General features: G+C 38.2%; 1 protein-coding gene across 1 annotated transcript in view; it reads right to left on the bottom strand.

Moving 5' to 3' along the window:
• Positions 1-26,147, bottom strand: part of LOC139589545 (mucin-5AC-like) — a 67,242-nt gene that overhangs the window by 24,875 nt on the left and 16,220 nt on the right. The window contains exons 6-22 of the mRNA XM_071425984.1: positions 13,556-13,618; positions 12,619-12,684; positions 11,960-12,221; positions 11,432-11,546; positions 10,741-10,831; positions 9,799-9,908; positions 9,370-9,586; positions 8,320-8,445; positions 7,740-7,857; positions 6,730-6,868; positions 5,539-5,649; positions 4,273-4,342; positions 3,718-3,855; positions 3,469-3,633; positions 2,874-2,968; positions 1,972-2,098; positions 1,029-1,284 (exon numbers count right to left, since the gene is read on the bottom strand). Coding sequence (XP_071282085.1) covers positions 1,029-1,284; positions 1,972-2,098; positions 2,874-2,968; positions 3,469-3,633; positions 3,718-3,855; positions 4,273-4,342; positions 5,539-5,649; positions 6,730-6,868; positions 7,740-7,857; positions 8,320-8,445; positions 9,370-9,586; positions 9,799-9,908; positions 10,741-10,831; positions 11,432-11,546; positions 11,960-12,221; positions 12,619-12,684; positions 13,556-13,618 — 2,269 coding nt within the window. The remainder of the gene's footprint in view (positions 1-1,028; positions 1,285-1,971; positions 2,099-2,873; positions 2,969-3,468; positions 3,634-3,717; positions 3,856-4,272; positions 4,343-5,538; positions 5,650-6,729; positions 6,869-7,739; positions 7,858-8,319; positions 8,446-9,369; positions 9,587-9,798; positions 9,909-10,740; positions 10,832-11,431; positions 11,547-11,959; positions 12,222-12,618; positions 12,685-13,555; positions 13,619-26,147) is intronic.

Below are 26,147 nucleotides of genomic sequence, written 5' to 3'. Positions count from 1 at the left end.
CCATTTCAGTACAAAATTTTTCTTAACATCCAATCAAAACAACCCCCGGTGCAACTTGAGGCCATTTCCTTCCATCCTGTCACTTGGTACTTGGGAGAAGAGGCTGACCCACACCTCACCACAACCTCCTTTTAGGCAGTTTTAGAGAGTGTGAGTGTCTTCACTGAGCCTCCTTTTCTCCAGGTTAAACAACCTCAGGTCCTTCAGCTGTTCTTCATAATATATGTGCTCCACACCAGCTCTGCTGTCCTTCTCTAAACATAGTCCAGCATCAAAATGCCTTTCTTGCTGTGAGAGACTCAAAACTGAAAACAGGATTCGAGGTACAGCTCACCAGGACCAAATACAGGGGGACAATCACTTAATGTCAAAAGCTTTACAAAAGTCCAGGCAGACAATATTCACAGCCTTTCCTCATCCACTAAGCAGGTCACCTTGTCATATAAGAAGATTAGGTAGGTTAAGTAGCAGCTGCCTTTCCCAAACCCATGCTGGCTGGGCCCGATCCCCTGTTTGCCCTGTGTGTGCCACCCAAGACAATCTGCTCTGTGTCCTTCCCTGGCACCAAGGTCAGGCTGACAGGGCTGTAGTTCACCAGATCCTTCTTCTGGCCCACCCTGTAAATGGGCATCACATTTGCTGACCTCCAGTCAACCAGGACCTCCAGTCAACCAGGACCTCCAAGGTTAACCAGACTGCTGACAAATGATTGAAAGTGCCTCTGTGAACACTTCCACCAGCTCCCTCAGCGCCCTTGGGTGGACCCCATCTGGGCCCATAGAACTGTGTGTATTTAAATGGTCATTAACCATTTCACTTTTCATTGTAGGGCTCCATTCTGCCCTCTGTCCTCATCCTGCAACTCAGGGGAATATATACCATTTGTAAATTGGAAAATAAAGTTGAAAAAACTTGAAGAAATTGAAGAGAGAGCATTCTTTTGAAATTCAGGGTGAAACCATCTTACACATTCCAGACTTTAATGAGAAAATACATGTTATTTGAATGTTTTAAAAAATATTACTTACCATACACGCCCATTTTCATGGACCACTTCTCCAAATGGTATAGGAGATCCTTTGTAGTAGCAGGGACACTCATTAGCAGGCACACATTTGCCACTCTCATCCATGTAGGTTCCATTTACACAGGTGCAGCCATCAACTGGGACAAACTTAATGTTGCATGTGACATCAGGCTCACTCAGAGAGCGGCAGGTGGGTTGACAGGAAGAGATGGTATAGCTGTAGCTCAGGGATTTGGGACATGAGGTGGTGTATTTTGCTTGAGAGAGGAAAATAAAATAGATTGTTAGTTGCAGATGGTATATTCTCATGTGAAAAAAGAAAAATCATAGGCAGTAGAAAAAACATGTAAACAATATACCTCTGCTTATGTTGCATATTTCATGTAAATGCATTTCTGAATAATTTCAGAGTTTGATCTGAAAAGCTATTGTATGTGTGGAGTAAATAATGCGTGCAAAGAAGAAAAGATTTTTTCAAATGGAAGTTCAGAAGGAAACCTCCATTTGCTGCTGCCATTCAATGCCAAGGTGCCTAAACCTCTTGAGGAATGAGACAAGAACCCAGCATGCAGCTTCAAAGACATGAATCTGCAAGTGTTCTGGTCAGTATTACTAGTACTGTTATTCTAATACAACACATTATCTCTGCAACAACTTGTGATACTTGTAAAGTGTAGTGAAACTCTAAGTTGCACAGAAACAGGTGGAGGCACTTCCATAAAAACAGTCCCTTTCATAATCAAACCACATCTCCCTTCTATTCATATTCACTCTTGCCAGCAATGGATTGATTCTAAGGGGACAGCAGAGAATTACTTCCAGGAGTGCACTTAACAAAATCCCTTCCTCATCACTTACTGATTTGTCTAGAAATGAGTAGAAAATAATCTCTGATCAGCAATTTTTATTGATGTGTGTTCTTAGGAAATGAGGAGAGTACTTACTGCAGACATCAGTCCTCCATCCCTGCAGCTGGATTCCTTTTGCAGCACAAGCTCTCACATAGGCAGACAGAGCTGCACACAGGCAGTCCTCGCTATTTTCACAGTTACATGTGTCAAACATGCAGTTCTAAGAATGGAGAGAAAAATAAGGTCTCAGCGCTGGAAATATTGTCAGTCTTTAAAAAACCAGTGAACTTTATCTTTCAAGTCTTATTTCTTAATCTTTCTTCAGATATGCTTACTCATAGACAACAGTAACACAGCTTTACCACTTTCCAGTCTTTGTCTAAGGTTCCTGGCGGGGGAAAATGCACGTAATGAAAATTGAGTCAATTACTGCAGTTATAATTAGGAAATAGTGGTCTTAAATTCTGTTATACATTTTGCAGCTTCTTGGTCCTTGGAAACTTTTTGGTGGATATGCTGCACAATAGCATCCAAAGCTCTATTCACAACATGCAGTCCAGACATCCCATTTCACCAGTGTCAACACCTGGGTAACTCCTAGTGAGAAGAGTGGTTTGCAACACTTTGTTAGCAGAGTGATGGTAATTAGGTAATGTGCTTTCTGTTCCAAGCAGTTATTAATGAGACGCCAGGCTGATAAGGTAAAAATTGACTGATATTCAAACAAGCATTTGACATGCCTTTAAATACACTATCTGGCTTATGTGTAAAACCACCTGGGAGTAAATAGCCGCCTTTTCATCAGCAAACAAGCCAGGATCTTGAAGCCAAGACTGACAACTGGAATAAAGTAATGTTACAACTCAAAGACAAACACATGTTGAAAGAAGGAGAAACTGCAGCACAGCAACGGGGACACAGGCATTGCCTAAGACATGTCTGGAACAGCCCCTATTTCTATTGTTTCCAAAGGGAAAAGCAGTAGGGCGAAGTACCGTGTGGTAAACAGCGGGATTCACTGCATAGTGACAAGCAGCAAAAGGTCCTGTGCTGTCAGTGAGCAGTCCACACCAATGCTGAGCGTATTTTTCTGTGAAATGAAGAAACAATAAAAATGCACATTACTCTTTGTACTTCATTAGTCATAAACCCATGCTTGCCCTGGCCTGTGCAGACAGTTCTGACATTCCATTAAATCTCTTCTTCTCCTATCTTTTTTTTTCTCTTTTCACTCAGCTTGTGGCTCATGGTTCCTAAAACCAAAGACTAGGACTTGCTGAAGGAGATGAATTAAAGGTTTCCAAAGATGCTCCAGTAATCCACTTCTCTGACACCAACCTGTCAGCTTGAACATCTACTCTATTGTCAGTGTCCTTGCAGTTTGCTTCACTTATGCTTCTGTCACTCTTTTTTTACATCCTTACTTATCTTCAGTGCATTCATTTTGAATATTTGTTTCTGATTTCAGATGTAGGTTTTTATCAAATATTTAAGTCTTTATTTTTTAATCTTTGCTTTCCAACAGATGTGTTTTCCTTAGAGATGAACAAAAAGAAAAAAAACAAACCAGAAGTTTTAAGAAGCACTCACCATTATCAATGCTGAGTGCACAAGGATTCTCAAAACTCTGCTGGATATTAGGGCATGAAGCCTGAGTTTTCCATGTATTAGCAAATGCTGATGCTGTTCCTTCAATTATTCCACTTATGACCTTGAAGTCGTCAGTTTGGATGTTATTGAAATTTCCACAGAGACCTGTTGAAAAGCAGTGAAAAGTTTATACTGCTCTGACTACGAAAAAAGACATTGATCAAGGAGTCCTTTATTTCATTCACTCACCACAAGTCTGGTTTTTGAAAGAAGCATCCAGACGCACAAACACTTGCATCACGGGTGTGAACTGCACTTCAACCTGGACGCCAAAGCTTGTGTCCATGATCATGAAGAATGAGGAAGGTCTGAACATGGTGACATTAGCTACACATCAGAGACAAAACTGTCACTTTCTGAGCAAGGCCAAATGCTGAAAACACAATGCTGCTCTTTCTTAATTTCTACTGCATTTTTTTGCAAATTCAGAAGTGAAATAAAGATCTGGAGGTCAGAGATACCATGTGGAATCCTTAGTTATTGAAACAAAAATAAAATTTATTTCTAAGCAAGTGCGAGCAGAGGGGTAGGAACAAAAAAAGAGGTAAAAGAGGTAAAGAGATGTCTTCTGCCTTCACTTTTGTGCAGTGAGAAGGAAGTAAATCTGAGAGTAATCAAATCAGAAGACTGTAAATTCTGTTTGCTACTGTTTGAACCCTTGCCTGTGTTTGTCCAGCATGACGCCAAACATCCCACTTTACTTCAAAAGAAATCGTGTAATTTACTGTTAGAGGAAAAAACTACCTGCTGACATGGGCAGCTGAGTGTAGATGGAGTTCACAAACACACCACCATCAGGTTTGACCTCCACGATCTGATAAGGAAGGGGAACAAAAGGCAACTCTGTGAATTATAGAATGGTTTAGCCTGGGAGTGACTATTAAAGGTCACCCAGTTCCAACCCTCCTGCCATGGGACACCTTCCACTAGGCCAGGTTGCTCAAAGCCCCATCCAACCTGGCCGGAACACTTACAGGGATGGCACATCCACAGATTCTCTCAGCAACCAGTCCCAGTGTTTCACCACCCTCATGGTAAAGAATTTCTTCCCAATATCTAATCTAAACCTGCCCTCTTTCAGTTTAAAGCCATTCCTCCTTGTCATAGGAACTTCTGCCCTAGTAAAAGTCCCCCTCCAGCTTTCTTGTAGGCCCATTTTAGGGACAGAAAGGCTCTCATTTTAGGGACTAAAAGTCTCTCCAGAGCTTTCCCTTCTCCAGGCTGAACAACCCCAACTCTCTCAAATCTTTCCTGAGAGGAAAGGCCCTCCTCTGTGCTCATCTGTGGCCTCCTCTGGACCTGTTCCCACAGGTCCATGTTCTCCTTATGCTCGGGGATCCCAGAGCTGGATGCAGCACTCCAGGGGAGCCTTCCCAGAGCAAGGTAGAGGGGAAGAATCCCCTTCCTCACCCTGCTGGCCACACTGCTTTGGATGTAGCCCAGGTTGGCCTTCCAGCATGCCAACCATGTGTGAAAAATAACTATAGTCCAAAGAGTAATAATGAGGAGGACCCCAGTGATATTAATTAAACCAGTATTCAATAAAAAGGTAGATCTTTGTGATTTCACCTCCCCCTTATTTCTACTTTGTACACTTTACTAATTTTCCCTGCCAGAAAAGAATTACTTTTAAAGAGACTTTCTTGGCTTTTTAGGTGATTACATCATGTTATTTTCTTTGAACGCATCTTCGTGATTAATTACATCACTAACTTTTGTAATCATAATTACTAACCTTGAAGCTTATGGTCTTTTCCCATCTAATTGGCAGAGAAAATAGCTTTTTTCTGCTTTGTGAGTACAATACGTTTCTTAATGAAATTCCACAAAGCCAAATTTAGGGCTGATCTGATTTTCGTAACAAAATCCACTTCTTTTCACTTGATTAAAAATATCATCTACTCATCATACATATGCTGAAAATCTGACAAAGAAATGCAGCTGCCTGACTGATTAAGCCCTAGTTTCTTTTCTCCCCATATTTTTATTGTGCTTATTTTGCATTCTTACAGTTTGTCCTTTATTCATGTTGAGGGTCACTGACTTTAGGCAGGTCTCAGTGTCAGTCAGGCCACACTTGCGTAGTTCTGCCAGGATGGTAAATTTTTCATCTTGACAGTCCTGAAAGAAAAAAAGTCAACTTATTTCACTGAAGGCTAATTACAGGAAGTTTTCCCTATAAAATTTGCAAAAAAGTTTTCCCTATAAAATTTTCTCTCAATTCTGAAAAAGTATTTCTTTTTCTGGACAAGATATAGACTGTAACAAATCCCAGAGCTGCTTTGGCTGAAGATTCAATTTTTCCCTGTTTGAATTATTAGGAACAAGAAATGTAGAATCTGGATTTTATTGATTGTATCCATACAGATGTCAAGATGGAGATCCATATTCATATTTGGTAGTTTTATTCATGACAACTTCTAATGTTTTACTCAATTCTATTGTAACTCCCATTTTTCTGTAGCTGTTATCAATGCTAGACAAAAATTTCTGATAAAATATGTTTTAGGTGAACAGTAACATACATTTGATTTCCATTTACTGAATAGTGCAGATGGGGAAAAAGGAAAGCAAACAACAAACAGAAAAAGCCCCTAAAACATCAAAACATTTCACCTACACATGTCTGTAATTAAAAATTTTAATTACAATAATTTCCAAATTTTCTATTTCTTTTGAGTTATTTTTAAATGTTTAAAAACATTTAAAAGCTAAGTGAAATGCATCAATTAACTTGAAGTGTTTTTCTGTATTTAAACTCCATGAAAATGAAAAAAAGGCTGTTTTATAATCTTTATTTTTAAGAACAGTTACTGTAATTTTTAGAGTTGTACCATACCATTTGGCCAAATACCATATAATAGAGTAACATGGCAAAAATTATGCAACCCAGTAAGAGAGCTGGATTAGTTGTACTGAAGGTTGCACACTAGGCAAATTCTTAAAAAGACAGTGCTCTGCAATTACTCTCTCACAGAACTGGAAATTTTCCAGTGAGCACCACACACAGTTGCATGACATCCTAATAATTATCTAATTATTATCAGTCAAACGGCATCGTAGCAAACATCTGGCTAAGTGCCAGGGAATTTAATGTCTGTATGTCAGAAGTGCTAAGCTTCATAAGTGTGGATAGAGACCATGTTTTCTTTCTATAAATCTATGAGGCTTTATGACCTAGAAGCGTCCTCTGAGTCCCACCTTAGAGAGGACGTAGGTGCAGTCTCCGTGGTGATCATAGTGCTTCTTATCATAGGTTGAAATGTGGGAACCTCCCACTACAGAGCACGTTCCTGGGCAGGACTTGTCTTGGCAGCTCCACTGGCCTCCATTACAGGTACTGGAAGAATAAAGTTAGGTGAAATCAGTAACAGTGGAATCCAGAACAAGAGGAACATACAGTGCTGTAAGATGCAGCTGCTTTGCTATTGCTTTCCCTTCAAGCTATGGTTTGACGCACAGGTTTAAGAGTTTCAAAAACACAGTGAACTTGCGATGCAACGTATTAAAATCAATTTCTCTGGTAACCATTCTCCTTGCTTATCTAATTATCTAATTATTTTATCTAATTATCTAATTATTTTCTTCTTTGGACAGGTGAACTCTCCAAAACAGGTTTTGGATAAATAATTGTGTGGATTTTTTCAGGTAACATAAAGCACAATGTCAAGTTAAAATATCTCCTGGGTGGTTTTGGGGTTTTGTTTTTTGTAATACAAATGTATCATAAACTAACAAATAAGAAAAGGTAACTCCATATCTGCTCCTGAAGCAGACTATGTCTATTTTCCAAGGTGATGTGGTAGAGCACAGGTACAGGGTTAATAATTGAGACATTGAGCTTGTATTGTGTCATCCCTTGCTTTCTCCAGAGAAAATAAATATTTGCAAATACATTAATGACTGCAGCTTCATTCCCCTCAGAGAATTCCAAATGTTTGAACAAAATAAACAAAGAGGAAGTGTTTTAATTGACTGGTGAGAAGTCTAAACATTGTAAATCCTTGCTTTGATCACCATGAGATAGAGTGCAAAGCTAGTTGTGGCTGTTGCTAAATAAAACAAATAATATTCTTTAGGGGTGCTTTGGAAATGCAGCAGTCAGTTAAATACACATGTCAATTACCAATGATGAGATTGCACATAATAAACTATCAAACCCATTAAATATATGAGAGGAACCAGTGAGTTAGAAAAGAAACAAAGGTTACCAGGTCTGGCATGGTTCTGAAAAAGAAGCTCCTGTTGCATAGGTTTTGCCATTGTAAATACAGGAGCACTCCTGCTGGGGAATGCAGCCAGAATTGTTGATGTCATCAAATACAGTCCCTAGATTAAAAAAAAGAAAAAAAATCAAAGCCTTGATCAATTAAAGAGGCATTTCCTACACACCATTTTATTTGTTACAAATCCTAAACATTTTCTTAGCAAGAGACCTGCAGTTGTGAGTGGACACACCAATGCTCAGGACAGCAGGACTGTCAGTTTGCTGAGGGAAGGATTCAACCTTTGTATTCCTAAATTCCACTTGGTCTGAAAGAGAGACTTTCAACCAGCATAGGTGGCTGGTTGAAAGATTGGTCTTGATCTCTTTGCTGTTCTTTTATCCTGCTTTCTGCATATTGCACATGTATTGGCAATAATTCAGACATCTTTTCTCAGCTGACACACAGACAAATGCTTGTCACTGGCAGCTGTGAAAAATACAACTATATGAGGCTTAAATCCCATGGAACCTACAGGTAAGCTCTTGTTCTTTGAGATCAGAGATGTGAGTACTTAAGGACTTGCCTGGGGGGCAGAAACAGCCATCAATACAGTGTTCTTCACAAAATAGAGATCGTTCAGGATTCGTGCAGGTATCAGTACAGGGGGAGTTGCACTCCTGGTACTGCATGTTGTAAGGACAATTCTTGGCTGAAATTTAAAGGAAGAGAGTTTTATTTTTTTCAGTCAAAAGTATTTCTAGTTGTCTATACATTTATATCCATTTAAGTTTTAAAGCTAGATTAAAAAAAAAAAACAAAACAACACACCAAACTGCAATTGACTATAGTTCTCAAAATTTGCAAGTTTTACCACCTCAATCCCTATTTTACAGTTGAGATGTGCATTCCATGACTCTGGTGCTGAACTGGCTCAATGACTGGATTTCTGTGGACAGCAAGGTAATAACCTCAGAAAGCCAGCAAGGTCTGTTTTTATTGAAGGCTCCCTTCCCAGTGAACACCTGTACTGCTAGTGAAATGTAAGACTTAAATTCCTAAAGCTTTAGTATATTTGCATTTTGAGATACCATCAGAAGGACAAACAGCACCTCATGGGCTTTTGTTTTGGAGCTGGTGACAGTATCAACACCTACCCCATAATCAAGTATATGTTTAATCAATATAAATTCATCACTATCAAGCAAGAGGAGATAAAGAGGTGATTAGTCAGACATACACCTGTGAAGATCCAATCAGTTAATTAAGAACAATGAATGCTAGAGCCATCATAAGGAAAAGAATCAGGAATACGAGCAAGCAAGTAAGTATGTGTGCCTCATTCTTCTTTCTTGTTTCTCCTTTATTTACCTCCTTCACTGTACTGGTTCATTAAATTACACTTTGACTCTCATTAGACTATCCATGTTAGTGTTTTGGTAGTGTTTAATTCAGTTTGCATTAAAATCCTTAGCTCTTTTGCTGAAGTCTTCATGCTGGAACTTATACATCAGAATTTTCTAAAGGATTCAATCTTGACCAGGCTTTAATTCCTCCTGCACCCTCAGCGTTATTTGAGAGCTTGTTGTTGGTGAGTTACTGAGCATGAAGTAAGGCTGTCTCCAGTGATACTCACGGCATAGTTTAGAAGTTCTCCAGTCCAGGGGCTGCCCACCAGCATGAGCACACTGCCGGGAGTACTCAGCAAAGGTGTCACAGATGCATGAGCTGTTTTTAGATTCTTCAGAGCGGCACAAGTCATCTTGGCAAATCTTAATGTAGTCTTTAACATCAACTAGGTCATTACAGTCTGCAAATGCAGAGCTGGTCAATGTTTTCTCACATATGTCATCCTTTGGAGGAAAAAATAGACAAGTCTCAGTAAACAGAAAGAAGTTGAGGGGGGGTTGGTACTGTTATTTTTTGTAATTATTTTGTAACATAGTCTTATAGCTCTCTTTAAGTTGCTGTTGCCTGAGGACTTCTCCTATTGACCCGTATAAAGTTGTAGAAGGGAACAGATAAATTTGAAAGAAAAATAAAAGGGTAGTCAAAAGATCCTTACAAGATTATCAGAGCAGTTATATGTTGGGATAGAAGTGGAGTCTTCACAGTGTTCTGTTGGCCCGTCCATTTTCTGCAGATTCCCAAACTGCAAGGCTGTCATCTTAATATCTGTAGAAAAGAAGTTTAATAATGCAGATCAGAGGTTTTTGTTCAAAGCAACTGCCTGTTATATTTTTTTTTCTCTCAAGGATTGGGGTCAAGGCTGGCCAAGACAGTTAGCTCCCTTAAGCCTTCAAATGTGATCATCACCCCTTCCAAAGGAAGCACTACATCACTACCTCAATTTACTTTGTACAGCACCCTGGAAAAAGGAAACATTGGAAAATAATTTTCTGCCTGTTACATCTAGATGCACAGTAAGGTTTTTCCCAGAAAAATAACAAACCCTTTTCAGATTATATTGAGCCTATTCAGGGCAGAGGAAAAAAAAAGATCTAAACTGGAATTTGGACAATGGAGATTGTTGTAAGACAAGGTTTAAGAAAATGTTCAAGCTGGGAATAGTTAAAAAGATAAGATCTTACAAAGATTATGCAAATCAACAGGGAAATGTGGATATACTGATTGTGAGACAAAAATGAAACTAGAAATGTACTGTCTAGAAAATATAATTGCCTTTTGTTTTACTGAATATATTTCTATATTTAATTATCTTATAAATGCAAATCTGCTCATTTTTATGGAGTTACCTGATTACTTTTACCAGCATGGTTTACAACCGTGGCAAGCAAGAGATATGCAATCAGTTGTTAGCCCCAGTACTATATTTACACTCAGAGCATTAATTTACATAATCTGATCTTTCTACTATATATTTTTAAATAGAGATTGAATCATATCTTATGGGTAAACCATTTGACAGGATGGGAAAGAGGAATGCTGATGATGTCAGCTTGTTGGAGATCACGTAAACCTTTTTTTTTTAATTTAAAACACTTACTGTTTGAAATGAACTCATTGTATATGGGAAAGCCATTGAAGTCACCACAAAGTCCACAAGTCTGATTGGCATATTTCTCATTCAATTCCAGCTAAAATGATGAATAGTTAGTTGATAGAAGTTAGTATAAATATTCTAAAGTATATTCAAAACCAGAGAAAACAGTAGTACCTGCTGTCTCTTAGTATTTCTAGTCAAATCTGTGGAATTTTATTTTAAACACGAAAGATAGAATAAAGACTCAACTTAGATTTGATTGCAGAGTCCAAGCTATTGATACTATTGACACAGACTTCAAATTTCACTGTACTAGCTATACTATTCTTAGCCACTTTCTATTGATTCTTCAGGAAGAAAAGCAAATCCACAGAAAAAAATGAAGGCATAGGAAATTCAGCTAAAAATATATCTTTGAAGGGGTAATTAGGCCCTATAATAATACCAATAGCTAATGATACAATGAAAGCGATTTTTTTATCCTGTTTTAAGCAGATGCCTACCATCCACAAGTATAAATCCATGTAATTTTCCTTAGAACTACCTGGATACAAGCCTATCTTTACTAAGAAAGAATTGCTCAACAGTGAGAGATAAGAAGGCAGTAGCAACCCCCTAAACAGGTAGAGCCAGGCCTAATCAAAGGTTAGCTCTGTTCTCTGAAGGGACAAACAGGTCCAGGAGCAGTTCTTACCAGAATGCTGTCCTTTTCATTCCACAATAACACAACACCGATTTTGCTGCCAACTTTCACATAAATGCTGCTCTTCTCTATCGTAATACCAGATTGACTATATGGCAGTTGAACTCTGGGAAAAGGCAGAAAGAATGCTAGTTAGCTTCTGATCCAAATGTTTGATAAGAAGGGAAAGTCTTGTCGTATCTGCCATCTGTAGGAATTCTAAAATGGTGTATTTTGGGGAAAGAAAAGCAATTACAAAATAAAGTGGTCGAGTATTATCATATATGGATCTAAATGCAGATCCAGCTTCTCAGAACATTTCATGCAAATTTTATTTTTGAGGCAATCCTTAAGGGAAGGATTTATTTTCTGTGACAGGAATTAATAGCATTTTATTCATTATTTATTTTGGTAAAATTGTCAGATCTATTAAAGAACACATAATGCTTCCTCCCCCCCCCTCCAGGCACACCGAAGTACTTGGCAAGATTGGGAAAAAAAAGCCTGTGGATACCTAAGGAGTGTTGCGAGTGAACTTACCTGTTGCCATCGACCATGACAGCATCTTTTGTTAGTTCGGCAACGACACCTTCGAGTTTCATGGTGATGCGGTTGATTGTCGGAGTGTTTGCCACCACTTCACGCCTAATCTGGATGTTGAAATCCTCATAGGGAGCGTTGCAGTGGGAGGCAAAAACGTAATTACAGAGCCCAGGGAAGGTGAATATGTCCCCGTCGAAGGTCTTGAAGTGGAAGTTGCCCCATGTGCTGCACACACGGCCATTGTGAGCAGGATTAGCAGCTGTGAATTAAGACTGGCTGTTAAAAATGACTTAAAATCCCCAGCCTCCACATGGGGAAAATCAACTTGTCCAAAGCTTCATTTTCTCACAGAATGTTTTTTGCCTGCCTAGATCCATTTGTTGTTTTCTATCTAACTACTATAGAGCTGTGTATTTATTCATCATTGATATCTATTACTCATATACCCTACAAATGGTTACAGTTATGCTCAGCTAGAGCCTAATTAGTCACCTTCACTTCAGCTAAGAAAACAGTTTATTTCTAATCACCGTGTTTCTCCTCTGAATTACCCATGGCTTCCTTTATCAGTGCCTTTCCCCATTTATATTAAAGTCTTCTGTCTATACGCCCTAAAACTGAACACTTACTGAATACACTTAGTTTCCTTTACTTACATGTTATTGCTACATTTGTCAGCAGTGATGGGAAGATGTTGAAGCTAGCTGAAATTCCGAAAGAAGCTAAAAAAGAAATAAGAAAGAAATCAAAAACTAGCATAACAATACCTAAATTTGCATGTAGGATAGACCCAGGAAGGACTAGAAAGTTAATATGCCAGACCCAAGGAAACAATGTTAAGCCTTTTTATTTTACACAGGTTAAAAGTAGATAGTAAAATTTGAACTCAGGATACTTAAGTCATAAGGAATTGCCTTCAGCTGTGATGATCTGCATTTTTTACATGGTAACTTTGACCCTTTATGAAACTATGCTTCATTAGAATATTGGAATTCTTCAGAGACATGGAACAATACAAAGGGCTAAGCTGTACTAAATTAGCTTCTTACTGCTACAAAAGCATAGTTTCCTTTTCATTACACCTCCTCTTTCTAAGGAGGCAATAAAAACCTTAATTATCCCCTTTTCTCTGTTTTATATTTTTCTGTTAAGGGGCTGAAAACTCTTCAAAATGGCCACACAGGACAGACACAAATCATTACATGGTAAAAGTCAGCGAGGATGGGTTGCCTTCTTGGTTTCCCAACATCGGCCACTGATTTCACAGCAGGCCAAAGTAGTCTCACTTCCTTTTTTTAAAAGGAATCAAACATCACTTTGGTTTTATATGTACATGTTCATGCAGATATGCACACAGCCTCTGCAAAAACATCTATTTTCTTAGTTAACTATGATTATACAAATATAACCATACTGTGTAATGCGTGTGTACTTAGTAACTGCTCTTCTTAGAGAGAGAGAGATATTAATTCACATTTCTTTTCATCTGGAACCACTGGAAATATGCTAAGGAGGTTTTCTTTTTTACGGCATTTTAATTATTCAGTATGGATGTAGCAAATAAATACGAATATACAGTATAAATAAATGTACCATTCTGGTTCTGTAGAAGACCCCCAGAGAACTGACTTCCTATTTGGATTCCAATCTGACCTCCTGTGAAAAAAAAATGTGAAAAGCATATTAAGAATAATATCCTGAACCTTTAAAGCAAAGCATTTAGCTAGGATCAAAGGACCCAGATACAATTCCATAAAACAAAGGGGAGAGTCTCCTTTATCTCATCAGAGAAAATGAAACAGGCTCCTCAAGAAAGCTAAATTGCAATTATAGAAAGAAACGTTCTATTGCCAATACTCAAAGTTTCTAATCCAAATAACATATATATTTTGTAATATGCTTTACAACATATTGTAATCCAAATAACATTTATCTGCTTTCTGTGTTTCTCTCAAAATTCACTGCAAGATATTCTAATGACTGGATAACACCCCTTATTTCCCAATTGTAATGTGAAACAATTCAGGAGGAATTCACAAAATGCAGGCAAATAATTTATTAAAATTGTTGTGTAGAAGCTAGGTTATAAGAAAAGGCATGGAAGTGGTTAAAAGAATCAAGGGGCTTCAAGCTTCATCCAATAATGGCTGCAGCTATTTATGACAGTTTCTCTAGTGTCTCAGCATAGGGCCTTTTCTCAGGGAGCAGATGGGAAGCCTCCATCACGGATCTAGATTTGCCTTACAGCTGGGCTCAAGGAGGTACCTCTGAGGGACAGGACAAGGGCCATAGCCTGAGCAGTAACTCAGAAGTAACCTGATGAACCAGGTTTCCTGCTCTACCCATCTACTCAAAGATTGTTCAAAATCACATCTTCTCTGCAGAAAACCTTAAGCATCATGCTATAAAGCTATTTGACCAAGGGTTCTTGCTTCAACACCAGGATCAAAGACTTTTGAGAGATGACAAGTATTCTTTGGAATGCTTTGATTCCTAGAAAAAGACTGACCCTGACCTCCTGGTTTGACGTCCTGAGGTCTTGGATTTTATAAGTAAATATATCAGGCATTTCCTGTAAAAGTTGAAGGGCTACAACTTTATTTTGTGAAGGACTGAATGCAGTCAGGATGTGATAACTGTGCTTGTAACAGATTGACTAATAGGTACCTTTAACCTGCCAAGTCTAAATCCTCACAGGATTTAAGTGATGAAATGACTAATATCTCAGTCCTTACCTGGATTATGAGAATGAGCACTTTAGGTGTCTAGAGAATTTCTCAGTCAAAGCAGAACTGCCTATGGAGTTTGCCCTAAGTTAGGCCCCCTTTTTCCTGATACAATAGGTGAGAAGAGTTCACAAAGAACCCCAAGAGATTACTGGCTTTGGAGCAGAGGGTTCTGGGCAACCCCACCATAGCTAGAAGTTGCTTCAGTGTATGCAATTTCTTTCAACTTTAAGCTTTTAATTCTTTTCTCATTTAACTTTGTGCTTGACTGCTAGTGATGTGCAAAGAAGTAACGTGGGACAGAGTTTAAGCATTTTCCATTTCCTGCTCATCTTTGAATATCATAGATAATAAAATTAGGTAAATGTATTCACATCATTATAATTTATACTGGTTATATTTGATGAAAATAAAATTGGTAAAAAAATTGATAAAGATCAGGTAAGAGAAATACCTCTTTAAGTCTACATAATAGGCTGAAGTTTGCTTTCACATTACACATCCATAGGAATCTCAGCAGGCATAGAATCACAGAAAGTTTGTTTATTCTAGTGTGGGAACCTTTGTAACAGAGCAAAATAGATCTATATATGTATTTTGTTCTGTTAATTTTTCTCAAGGAAACAGCAGGAGCTTTTGTTTACTTAGCAAATACATCATTCCCAAGGAAATTCTACCTTCAGTGGTTTGTTTAGCAATTCCAATTACACAATGCCACGTTGTTTACTGTTATAAAAATAAGTGTCTCTCGGTTGTAAGAAATTTACTATTTGATAATTAGGAAACTAACCTAATTATTAAGAATATTTGGATGCATCCTGCAAAGTCTATATCCAGCTGGTAACTATTGTTGTCACCAGTTTATAAAAGTTAATATTTGACACGAAATATAAAGGCAGTCACACGATCTTGGCGGAGATGGCATGGGATGGGACCATTATTCTTCAGTCCGGATATCGGAAAATATTTCCCACTGGGTGTGTTTCAAATAAAGAGGTGTTTGCTGGGCACTGTCTAATCACCACTCATTTGTCAAGCAGTTTATCAGATCAGCACTGGACAGGAGAAATAACTTTCTTGTTCCATGAATGGCTGCAAACGCTTCTGACCAACATTGCATAACTCCAAACAGAAGTTTATACTCTATGAGACTGCTGTGTTTTCAAGCACAATATAGACCAACTGGCCAGTGATTTAGGGTTTATTTCACAAACTATAAAGCAGCCTTAAATTACATTTGCACTTTTCAATGTTTTGAAAATGACATGCAAGATAAATTTACCTAGACAATCTGCAGATTTTAAAATGTCAGCTGACAGGTCAGAAATTACTGTACATGAACAGGACTGACTTATCAAGCTTGTACTCCTGCAAGTAGCTCCAATTTGATTGGTTCCATCAACTTAACAGGGTTACTCATATTAATAAAAGTTGCCAAGACCAGCCCTGATTCATATAATACTGACAGGGTAAAAAACCCCATCCAAAATAATGGATTGTGGTCTCACATAAATCTCCCTGTCCTGCTCCTACCCAGTATCTGTAATTTATATAAATATTTTGCATAGGGTATTATAAATTAGTAACTGCGCAATTAGTTACTGAAATTCCTTGCCATACGAATATTCCCTCCTGGTTGCTTTTGCAAAAGAAGTAGCAAGAAATGTTGAGAAATCTGGTGTTAGCCCCTGATAGATGACAAAATATTGAAAAAGATTGACCAGTGGTCTAATCTAGCAAGTAGAAAATGTGGTGGCTTAGATTTCACAAGAACCATAACAATCATAATGAATTCTAATACAACATGCAACAGGAATAAAATGCTTTTTAAAGGCATATGGGACACTGAAAAGCTGACATTTTAAGACATGAATAAGAGTTTTTTTGGATTTGATCTTCAAGGCTACTTTCCATATGTAGTTATAGTAGTATATAGAAGTTTAGTCAATATTAAATTGGTCCAGTTAATAGACAGACATTTCAAATGAAAATATATAAAGAAATCAGCCACCTCTTATACGAATCAATTAGTATAGTTTTTTAAAATGTATTACTAGTCTAAACAGAGTATTTTTTCTTTTCCCAATAAAAAAAGAAGATTTCTTACCAATTTGATGGATACAGCAAACTGCTAACAGGAAAGCCCATTCTGGTAGCAATATCCCCCTGCCAAACCCCATCTTGAGTGGAGTTTGGCACAAGGATGTTGGGTCTAAACTTGATCAGGACTGCAGTTCATCTGTGCTTTGTCGCTCTTATATAGTAGGTGACTTTGGCTTCAGTCCCAGATTGATTCAGAGAGTGTAGAAAGGTGAGGTTTGGGGGATTTTAGCTATTGAACAGGTAAACAGAGGATGCTCTTCCTTCCTTAAAAACTGGCCATTATTTGCATTTTGGGAGGAGTAAATACATTTACGTATGTACATTTTAAGATTCTATCTAGTAAAGAAATTATTGCAAATAAAATGCAACTCTTCCTCCACAAATAACAGGTCCTGGAACAAATTTAATTTGGTGTTGCTTTACAGTTATGCAGATGGATGGCAAGTAACTGTTCCAAGTTTTTCAGTACTACAATTGATGCCAGGCAACTCCTTGGCAAAAACCCCACTGATTTCTGAAGTTTGTGGAATATTTAATATTTGGGGACCCAGCATCAATAAGTCCCTTCATGCTTATTGGGGCAGCTAATCTTCTTGTAAAAAGAACAGAATAATAACCTTGAAGGGTGCTGCAGTTTCACGTGGCCACTCTGAGTGTATGCCATGGAAACCCCTCTGTGTGGCACTGACAGGTATTAGGCACCCAGCTGAAGAAGATTCACCCACACCTGTCCTGCATTTGTTAGAGATTGCTTTAAACCTTCAAATCTACTTTTCAGTTCTCTGGTTTTGCCTTCTCATAGAAAACATCAGGAGCCAGCCAGACAGCCAGTCCTGTAGCAGCTTTCTAGGACTAAAAATATTGATTATAGTCTGTGATCATGATTACATTGTTTCAGAATCATTCTTGTTTAATTCCATTCTCATCCACAGAGTTATGAGAACTACAAATTAGTGAAACAGGCAATGAATCAAGGGTATAAGGCTTGCCAGCAAAAGTTTAATAGACCTTTTTTTCCTGAGCATTGACTTTTTTGCAGTTTTACTGGGCAATCATTTCAAAAGCAGGAACAAACGCATACTACAATAAGTGCAGACAGTATTTCTACTTCTTGTCACTTTATCATTTTTAGCTTGACATTGGAGGTAGGATGAGTTGCTCTGGGCAGATATCTGTCTATTTCCTAGGTCAATAGATCTTACTTTAATAGTAAAAGATGGACAAAACTATTCAAAGTTACTGAAACAATTCTTTGAAACTGCTAGGTCTGGCAAAAACAATTTCCAGTCCAGCACTTGGTATATACATCATTTTACCTCAATTCACCCTCGGCTTTAGCCTCCTCACAGTTTTCCAGAGTGCAGGTAACTGATGGATTAAAAAAATCTCCATGATAAAGAATGGAATGAAGGCTGCTGCTCAGTGGGGGATTTAGCCAGAGGGATCTGGGAGATACAATTTGGGATGGGGGAGCCTCAGGAGTAAGGAGAAAAAACCCACAAAAAGTAGGTTGTGTGGAGAGGCAGAAAGGAATTTCTTTGGGTTAAATGGGACAGTTTTACCTTCTACATGCCTGTAAGATTCAGTACAGCAGTGTCTGCTTGTGTTTATCATTTCTGCTGAAGCAGGGGAAGGACACAAATTCGGGAAGGTGTTCTAATTGTTAAATGGGATTACAGCCATAGCCTAACTCCCTTGGGTTATAACCAAAATCCTACCCTGCAATTATACATTTTAAAATATTTCCGTAAAAGAATAGGGGCATATAATACAATATTCCATTCAGGTGTTATTGAATTGAATGATGTCATTTTCTTTCAATTTTTTCCAGTTGAGCCCCTATTTCCACTTCTGTTTAGCTCTAAAGAGATTAGAGCCTCACATATTTAGTGCTATAAAATAAATTAAAAATAGTTTCTTTATGGAGTGTTATCTGGATTTGATTTCAGTAGAAAATTGAAATCAGTAGAAGCTTGCTATGGCAATGTTGGGGTACTTAAGTCAACTTTTTGGCCTGCTATAGTATGAAACGTGTTCTCTGTCAAAATGTCCAGGATGTTTAATAAAGTTACATCTTCCTAAGCAGTGGTAAGCTGTTGACACACTCTAAATCTGTATCTTTATGCTTCAGCAAACCAGGAGAAAAGAAAATACTGCATTTCCTGCCCATAGAACATTGTTTTATTCTGTGCCAGTACTTCTAATGAATATAAATTCATCTGTACATAGAGAAGGCAAATGGTTTCTTGTTTACGTGACCGGTTAGCTGTATTAAACAAATATACTCGTCTCACTTACACAATTAGACAAGCCACCCAACAAACTTGGCTTTCAGCAACCAACGTGCATATGCCTTTAGCTATGGGCTGTTTGTGATGGTGAGGAGGAGCAGAGCTTGCCTCCCTTCTCAGTCACACCCACCTCTGCATGAGGGGCAGAACAGAATGTCAGGACCTTCTTGTGCTGCTTTGAAACATTCAGAGAGAGTTTCTTGATTTCCACTGGGTGTATAAGAGCAAGGGAATGCTGATAATGTAGGGTGCAGTCAATGCTCTTCATACTCAGTGGTAAAGGTGATGGAGATGTCCACCCCTGGGATGTCACTGGGGTCAAGGCTGCTTTCTCTTTTGCCCTGTCTCTTTTATGGGGATTGTTGCTAGGCAGAGTGCTAATATCAAACACTTCCTCTTTTTTCTAAGATAGTTTTTAATTTTCACTCCAATAACTCTTTGTGACCAAAGCAGTGCATGTCAGACTTCAAGATGTTATTACACTAAGCATTTAGCAGTGCACAGTGGTTGTACAGAAGGCTGTCCCAGTTGTCTCCAGGCATTTTTCTCAAAGCTTTCCATATTCTGGACTTGCTTTGATTGCTACTGCTCAGATGGAGATTTTTGATCTCTAGGGATGGTCAGACATGTTCCAGTATTCAGCTTATTCAACCTTACAGCCTCTCTCTTCCTCTCCACCCCAAGGACTGGATGAAATTGTTAATAACATTGACAGGTGCAGAAGAAATTCACAGAATTCAGAGTGACTAGGTTGGAACAGACCTTCAACATCATTGAGTCCAACCCAAATTCAGGTCACTCTGTTGGGTGGCTAATGAAATTTTGAAAGCTATCAAGTCTTTTTTGTTTTTTACTGATTGCTAGGGGAATCACATCTGTAGATGAAAGTATCACAAAAATTACAAGGGTTTAAGCAAAAAGGTTCATTGGTCACAAGAATTGCTTTAAGTGGTTCACATAGATTAAAAAACAGTTGTTCAAGGACTTCTCAGTTTCCCAGATAATACAGTGAAAAGAGCTTGCATAGGAGCAAGTTCTCACTACAGTTATATGGGGGAAAGAAACTCCATAAACAAGTTTTGAAGTGCTTTAAAACCAGAAGCTTAGCAACTGTTTTTACTGTTAATTTGTATCAGGAATATGCCAAGGGACCACAGTTTCTGGTATTGGCAGGCATTAAAACAAAGCATTTTCATTTCCAAGAGGAAATTTTCAGGGAAATGTCAAAGGCATTATTTATTTATTTAGTGCATTTTTGTCTGTTTTTCTCAGTTTTAACATGTGTAAAAACCAGAACTTGTCTTGACACCTCAGTATTAATTCCCATGGCAAAAAATTCAGGATAGATCTGTAGAGATGACAAACACCAGTTATCAGAAAGTTATTGGAAGTCATTGGAAATTAACTGCAACAGCCAATGATATGGCTGACAAATATTCTTCTCTCGTTCTGATCTTGTTTCAAAAATCTGTACCAATGGATTGAGCACTAAAAGTACCTCTTGTAACAGTGAATCAAATAACTCTGAGGATGGATATAACATCTCCCATTTTACCTTTTTTTCTTGGTTTCTTACACAGAAGTAGGGGCAAAACTTGGGACATTGATTATACTCACTTAATCTAAAATTGCAAATGCCAGATAAAATTTCAATATCATATATACCATAAATACCATAATTACAACCTGAAGGTAGATCATATGAGGGTGGCAAAGGTAAGCATTCAGAATTTAGGTAGGGGTAGTAGTAAGGCCCTTAGTGAAAACCAAAATCATTAGCCTTCTGTGTTCAAATTACAGCTCCTGTAGAGACAAGAACTTGTACCTCCTCACAAGTGTGATAAACCAGAGACAGCTGGGACCCGGGTTTTGTGCCCGGTTTGGGTTTGTGCCCAGGCACTGTGCCTCAGATCTGTGAAGCCATTGCTTGCCATGTCAACTGGCAAAATGAAAGAATTGGATTGGTCAGAGAAGAGCCCATTGTGGTGTGGAAGGTAACGTAACGTAATGACAGCCTGCAATTAACGTCAACGAAGTTGGTATTAACTTAAGCAGAGGATCCGGCACACCCTTTCCCCAAGCTCTGTAGAGGTTTAGTTGCTGTCCTCAGCTTGTCCTGCTGAAGTTTTCTCACCTGTCTCTGATAGCTTCAGTCATTCTTTCCTTCCATCAGTCTACAGGTTACTCCCCAGGGTTTTACTTTCCAGCCCTTCCCAGGGATTCACTCTCCACCCTTTCTTTCAATGGCCTGTTAACTTGCCCACAATAAATATGTACACTGCTACTGTGGAAGAAAATGCTGGATGCTCTCTGGCCATGGGCTCCTTTCCCCGGTTCTTAGAATAAATTATAAAGTCTGGGTTTTTTATTATGACACGTCGCACCACTTGAGAAATCTCACAGAGATTTCTTCAGAGAAAACAAGGCTGAAAATCATGTGGAGAGAGTTAAACTCTTAACAATGCATGGCAGATGAGCTCTGTGTTATATACAGTTATTACTTTTTACTATGTTACAGTAATTTTACAACTGGTTATGCAAGATACTGTGGAATGTGGAAGAAAACTTTCTATGGAGATTAGATTGTCTAAATGGGAAAAAAAATGAGTGCGAGCTAAGAGCAGTGAAGGTAGAAATAATGAAGTAACTTGCCTCATTTTTCAGGAGTATTAGCCCATGTTCCTTAATTACAGAGTGACACCTTAAGTGTGTGGTTATATTAAAGCTTGTCTAGTTCCAACCCTCCTGCTGTGGGACACCTTCCACTAGGCTATGTTGCTCAAAGCATCATCCAACCTGGTCTGGATGATTGTCCAGGGATGGACAATCCACAGATTACAGGAATTGCAGGGATGGCACATCCACAGATTCTCTCAGCAACCAGACCCAGTGTTTCATCACCTTCATGATAAAGAATTTCTTCCCAATGTCTAATCTGAACCTGCCCTCTTTCGGTTTGAAGCCATTTTCCGTTCTCCTATCTTTTTCTGCCCTAGTAAAAGGCCCCTCCAGCTTTCTTGTAGGCCCATTTTGGGGACTGAAAGGCTTCTCTAAGGTCTCTCCAGAGCCTTCTCTTTTTCAGGCTGAAAAACCCTCTCAGTCTTTCCTGACAGGAGAGGTGCTCCAGCTCTATGATCATCTTTGTAGCCCTTCTTTTGACTCATTTCAACAGGTCTGTGTTCTTCTTATGCTCCAGAGCTGGATGCAGTGCTCCAGATGAATCCCCTCCCTCAAGCTACTGACCACACTGCTTTTGGTACAGCCTAGGATGTCATTGGTTTGACATCTGGAATGTCAAGCTTCTTATCTGGAAGGTTCAGGCTCTAAGTTTAATTCTTATCTGAAAACTGAGTTTAGAGGCTCAGGTGAACTTCTGTCTGAAGAGCCAAGCTTACCATTCTGTCTCTCCTTGTCAGTGAATGTCAGGACTCCAAAATTTCATCGCCCTTTTGTGCAAGATTATCCATTGTGAATTTAATTATTTTTCTATAGTTGTGCAAAAAAATCACATGTGGTTTATGATTTATTATTCCTCCAAATTTTTGGGTACATGAACTGAAATATAAAGTTTTACAGATGACATATCTGTGGCTTGAAATTTCTTGCAAGGAGCTTCTAGGTCTTCATACAAGTACTCATCTTGTAACACATCTAAATGCTGCAGCACCAGCCTTTTACTAATTCTGTTTCCATCTTTATTTTCCTAACTAATTCCTAATTAAATTTCAGAGATCCTCTTTAGTTGTTAAAAATCACCATGAGATTGTTAAATGTGCTTCTGCCTGCTCAGGAACGGGGAATCAGTGTTCCAGTTTAATTCCTTTTCTTACGTATAGTCATCTTCCCTAAAATGCTTCCTAAAAGTAGGATTTTCCAAATCCCAAGGCCTTGCCATGTAAATAGGACATCACAAGAGTTGCCACTTCCATGAAGGAGAGGGACTGTGACCCTTGTGGCTGTGACTGTTAAAATGCTCTCCTTATTTTATCTGTCAAACACTGGTAACTACCAGACATTGGGAAGTGAGCCTGGTGCTGAGTACAGCACCTGCTCTCTGAGGGTGTTCTGCAGCCAGCAAACAGAATGAGAGAGGCAAAGCAGGAATAGGGGTAAGCAAGCTTCTGCTTCCACAGATCATGGCATCACCCTTTATTTTAAGACCAAGCAAGAATTACAGGACAGCAAAGTGCTGTCTGCCACTGCTGGGGTAAATAAAGCAGTTGAACTGATTTTCAAACCACTTACAACTCATTTAAAGTACTTAGTAAACAAAATCTGGTTATTGCTGCCCATGTCTGTGTTTAAACATGGACAGGACACAATTCAAAGTAAGAATCTTGGTGTTTCTTTGACTGCACTGCTTGACTAATTTTAGTTGCAACAAGAGGTTTCCAGAGCAATACATCTGTACTGATTGCTGTTATTATTTTACTGGTGAGTTGCAATTTTAAGTTTTGTTCTTTACAAACAGAAAGAACATTCAAAACAACTCACACTTGGTTTAAATTAATTGCCATTCTGCATATGGTATTTAGGGGCCAGTCAAAGCAGAATGTCAAATCCTCCTAGCTCTCTTCTATCCTCCATTTTCAGAGCTGGATCTCAGGCAGTCAGTTTTTTGTAGCTGAAATAAATATTTAAACCTGTTAATGATATTCTTTTGAGCATCTAAATCATGAGTAATACCAAGGTAGCTTATTAAACTGCATTGCATATAGAAGTGCTTGAAATGTCTATCATAATGGAAAAAGGAGGATACAAATCTTTTCACTTCATTTTTCTTGTGATATCCCATACCCATACTGCATACTACCCATAGCTGCAATGAGATAGCGTAGCTCATTGTCTATGTAGAGCATAATATTTTAATTCATATACCCTGTGCCTTGTGCTAAGATTAAGTGATTTCAGTAACTTGTCATCCTCCACAACTCATCTCTTGATGGGGTAGGTAAAGCAGTTGAACTGTTTCACACCACTTGCAACTCATTTGAAATACTTAGGAAACAAAAACTGGGCATTTCTGTTAAAGTCTGAGTCTGGATGTGGATAGGACAATAGGACACAACAGTAAGAATCTTGATGTATAATGCAAGAAATGTTAACAGAAAAAGTATCAAAATAAATTTTCTCTAATTCAGAATCAAAGTAATGGTGTGATCTCTTGCAGGAATCTGGTAGGACTTTTGTCTCTCACAGGAGTGGATATGGGAGTCTGCTGAGAGTCAGGAACCCTTGGATTTGCTATCAGCTTCATGATGTAGAATGCAAAATTTCTCTTGTGTCTGATTTCCATCTCCATCCCTGGCTAAATATTTTTATTATAAATGTCTCAAGAAGAAACTAACAAATTCTACATTTCTATACTATTCTGACAGAAAATCAATACTGGTTGCTCCTAGAGTTAACCTAATTATTGAAAATTGATAATTTTAAATGCAAACCCTTTCCCCCATATTCTGGTGTGCTGAGGGCAGGAACTTCTGCCTGCAGTGACTTCATTATATCTTGACACTAGGGGCAAATTAAAGTACTTTTGATGTTGTCCTAATCTGAGCAAAGTAACTAATGCCCTCTTGTTTCACTCATGGAAGAGAAATGTTTCACCTCTTGGGACTCTTGTATGTAATAGAACATAGTGCTGGATTAAAATAAACCTGCCTTAATTTTGAGTGGTAAGGTGGTCTCAACCACAAACCTTGCTGTATACACACCTGGACAATCCAATGGGTTTTTCCATCTAGTGCTACTTATTTCCTAACAAAATCCTGTACATATAGAGATCAAAGACAAGTAAGACTTTGGGAAAGAATTTCCAGTTTGACCAGTCATGAAAGAACTGAATGAGCTCATTCTGTACATAAGAGACATTAGCTGTACCCAAAAAGACATCTGGCTCTAGAATTATTTACTAGGGTATTTGTGGATCAAATCCATATGAAAGTTCTGAATGGAGCAAAACCTTTGGCATGTTATATTTTGAAACCAAGAAGAATTGAATAGAATGTCAAGAAACTCTCATGGTTGTTCTTTTGGGCGTACCAACTAATTAGTCACATTATAGCTAATATTTGCTCATAAAGTGAAAGGAACATAACTATATTTATGCATGTGAATTAGTCAGTTCTACATCAAAATTTATTTTAAAAATAATTTTCCTCAGACTATTTTTATTCAAAGGCCCTTGAAACTTAATGTGGGAAAGTTATTCCTATGGGCTTAGAGGCAGGAAGATTAACTGAATTGATTTAATGAAGAATACCTTGGGAGAAGAACTGTCTTTGGGTATTTTTTTGTGTGGTCCAGAAATCCAGACAATGAAAGTCATGACAAAGTTCTAGGCAAATTTATATTTTTCTTAAATGATGCTAATTTGCTCAAACATAAGAATTTGCAGTTGTATTTTAGTGATTAACCTCCTAGCTCCCTTCTATCCTCTATTTTTCAGAGCTGGATAAGAATTTAATTTTCATAGAACATTATTCACCTCCCACTGAAATCAATGATGAGACTTCTATGGGAGCTCATATAAATTTTATTAATACTTTAATAATGCATACTTTGATAATGATTGTATCCTTTCCCATGCTGCCTCACTAAGGGGGCAAAGTGCTTCCTATCCCAAGGCAATGCATAATGCAATGTATAATCACAGCAGCTGAATGACTATATCTACTTCTATGAGTTAATATCTGGAGCAAGCAGTTATACCTTGGCTTAAACATAACTGACTCCTTTTTTTATTTGCTCCTGAATGTTTCGTGTATCTTTACTTCATAGCACTGCCAGATGAGATTACACAACATATTCCATGCAAAGACCCTTTTTCCAACTGCTATGACTTTGTCAAAATTTTAATTTCTTGAAATTTCTTTTCTAAAAACTTAATTTCTTAAGTCGACACTTTATAGACTTTTGATCCACTTCTGCCAAGTCTTTTATGAAGGAGGAGGTGGAAACACTTCAGTGAGAATGTAGAAAGAGTATAAATTGCTTGATATATCATTTAACAAATCAACATATTGCCTCCTCATGGAATATGGTGGGGACTTGCTTGTGTGAAAA

Source organism: Agelaius tricolor, unplaced genomic scaffold, assembly GCF_023055355.1.
Source record: "Agelaius tricolor isolate 1412-34295 unplaced genomic scaffold, bAgeTri1.0.p SCAF_5, whole genome shotgun sequence".
Taxonomy (NCBI): Eukaryota; Metazoa; Chordata; class Aves; order Passeriformes; family Icteridae; genus Agelaius; species Agelaius tricolor.
The sequence above is the reverse complement of the archived record's forward strand: the minus strand, read 5'-3'. Positions and strand labels throughout refer to the sequence as shown.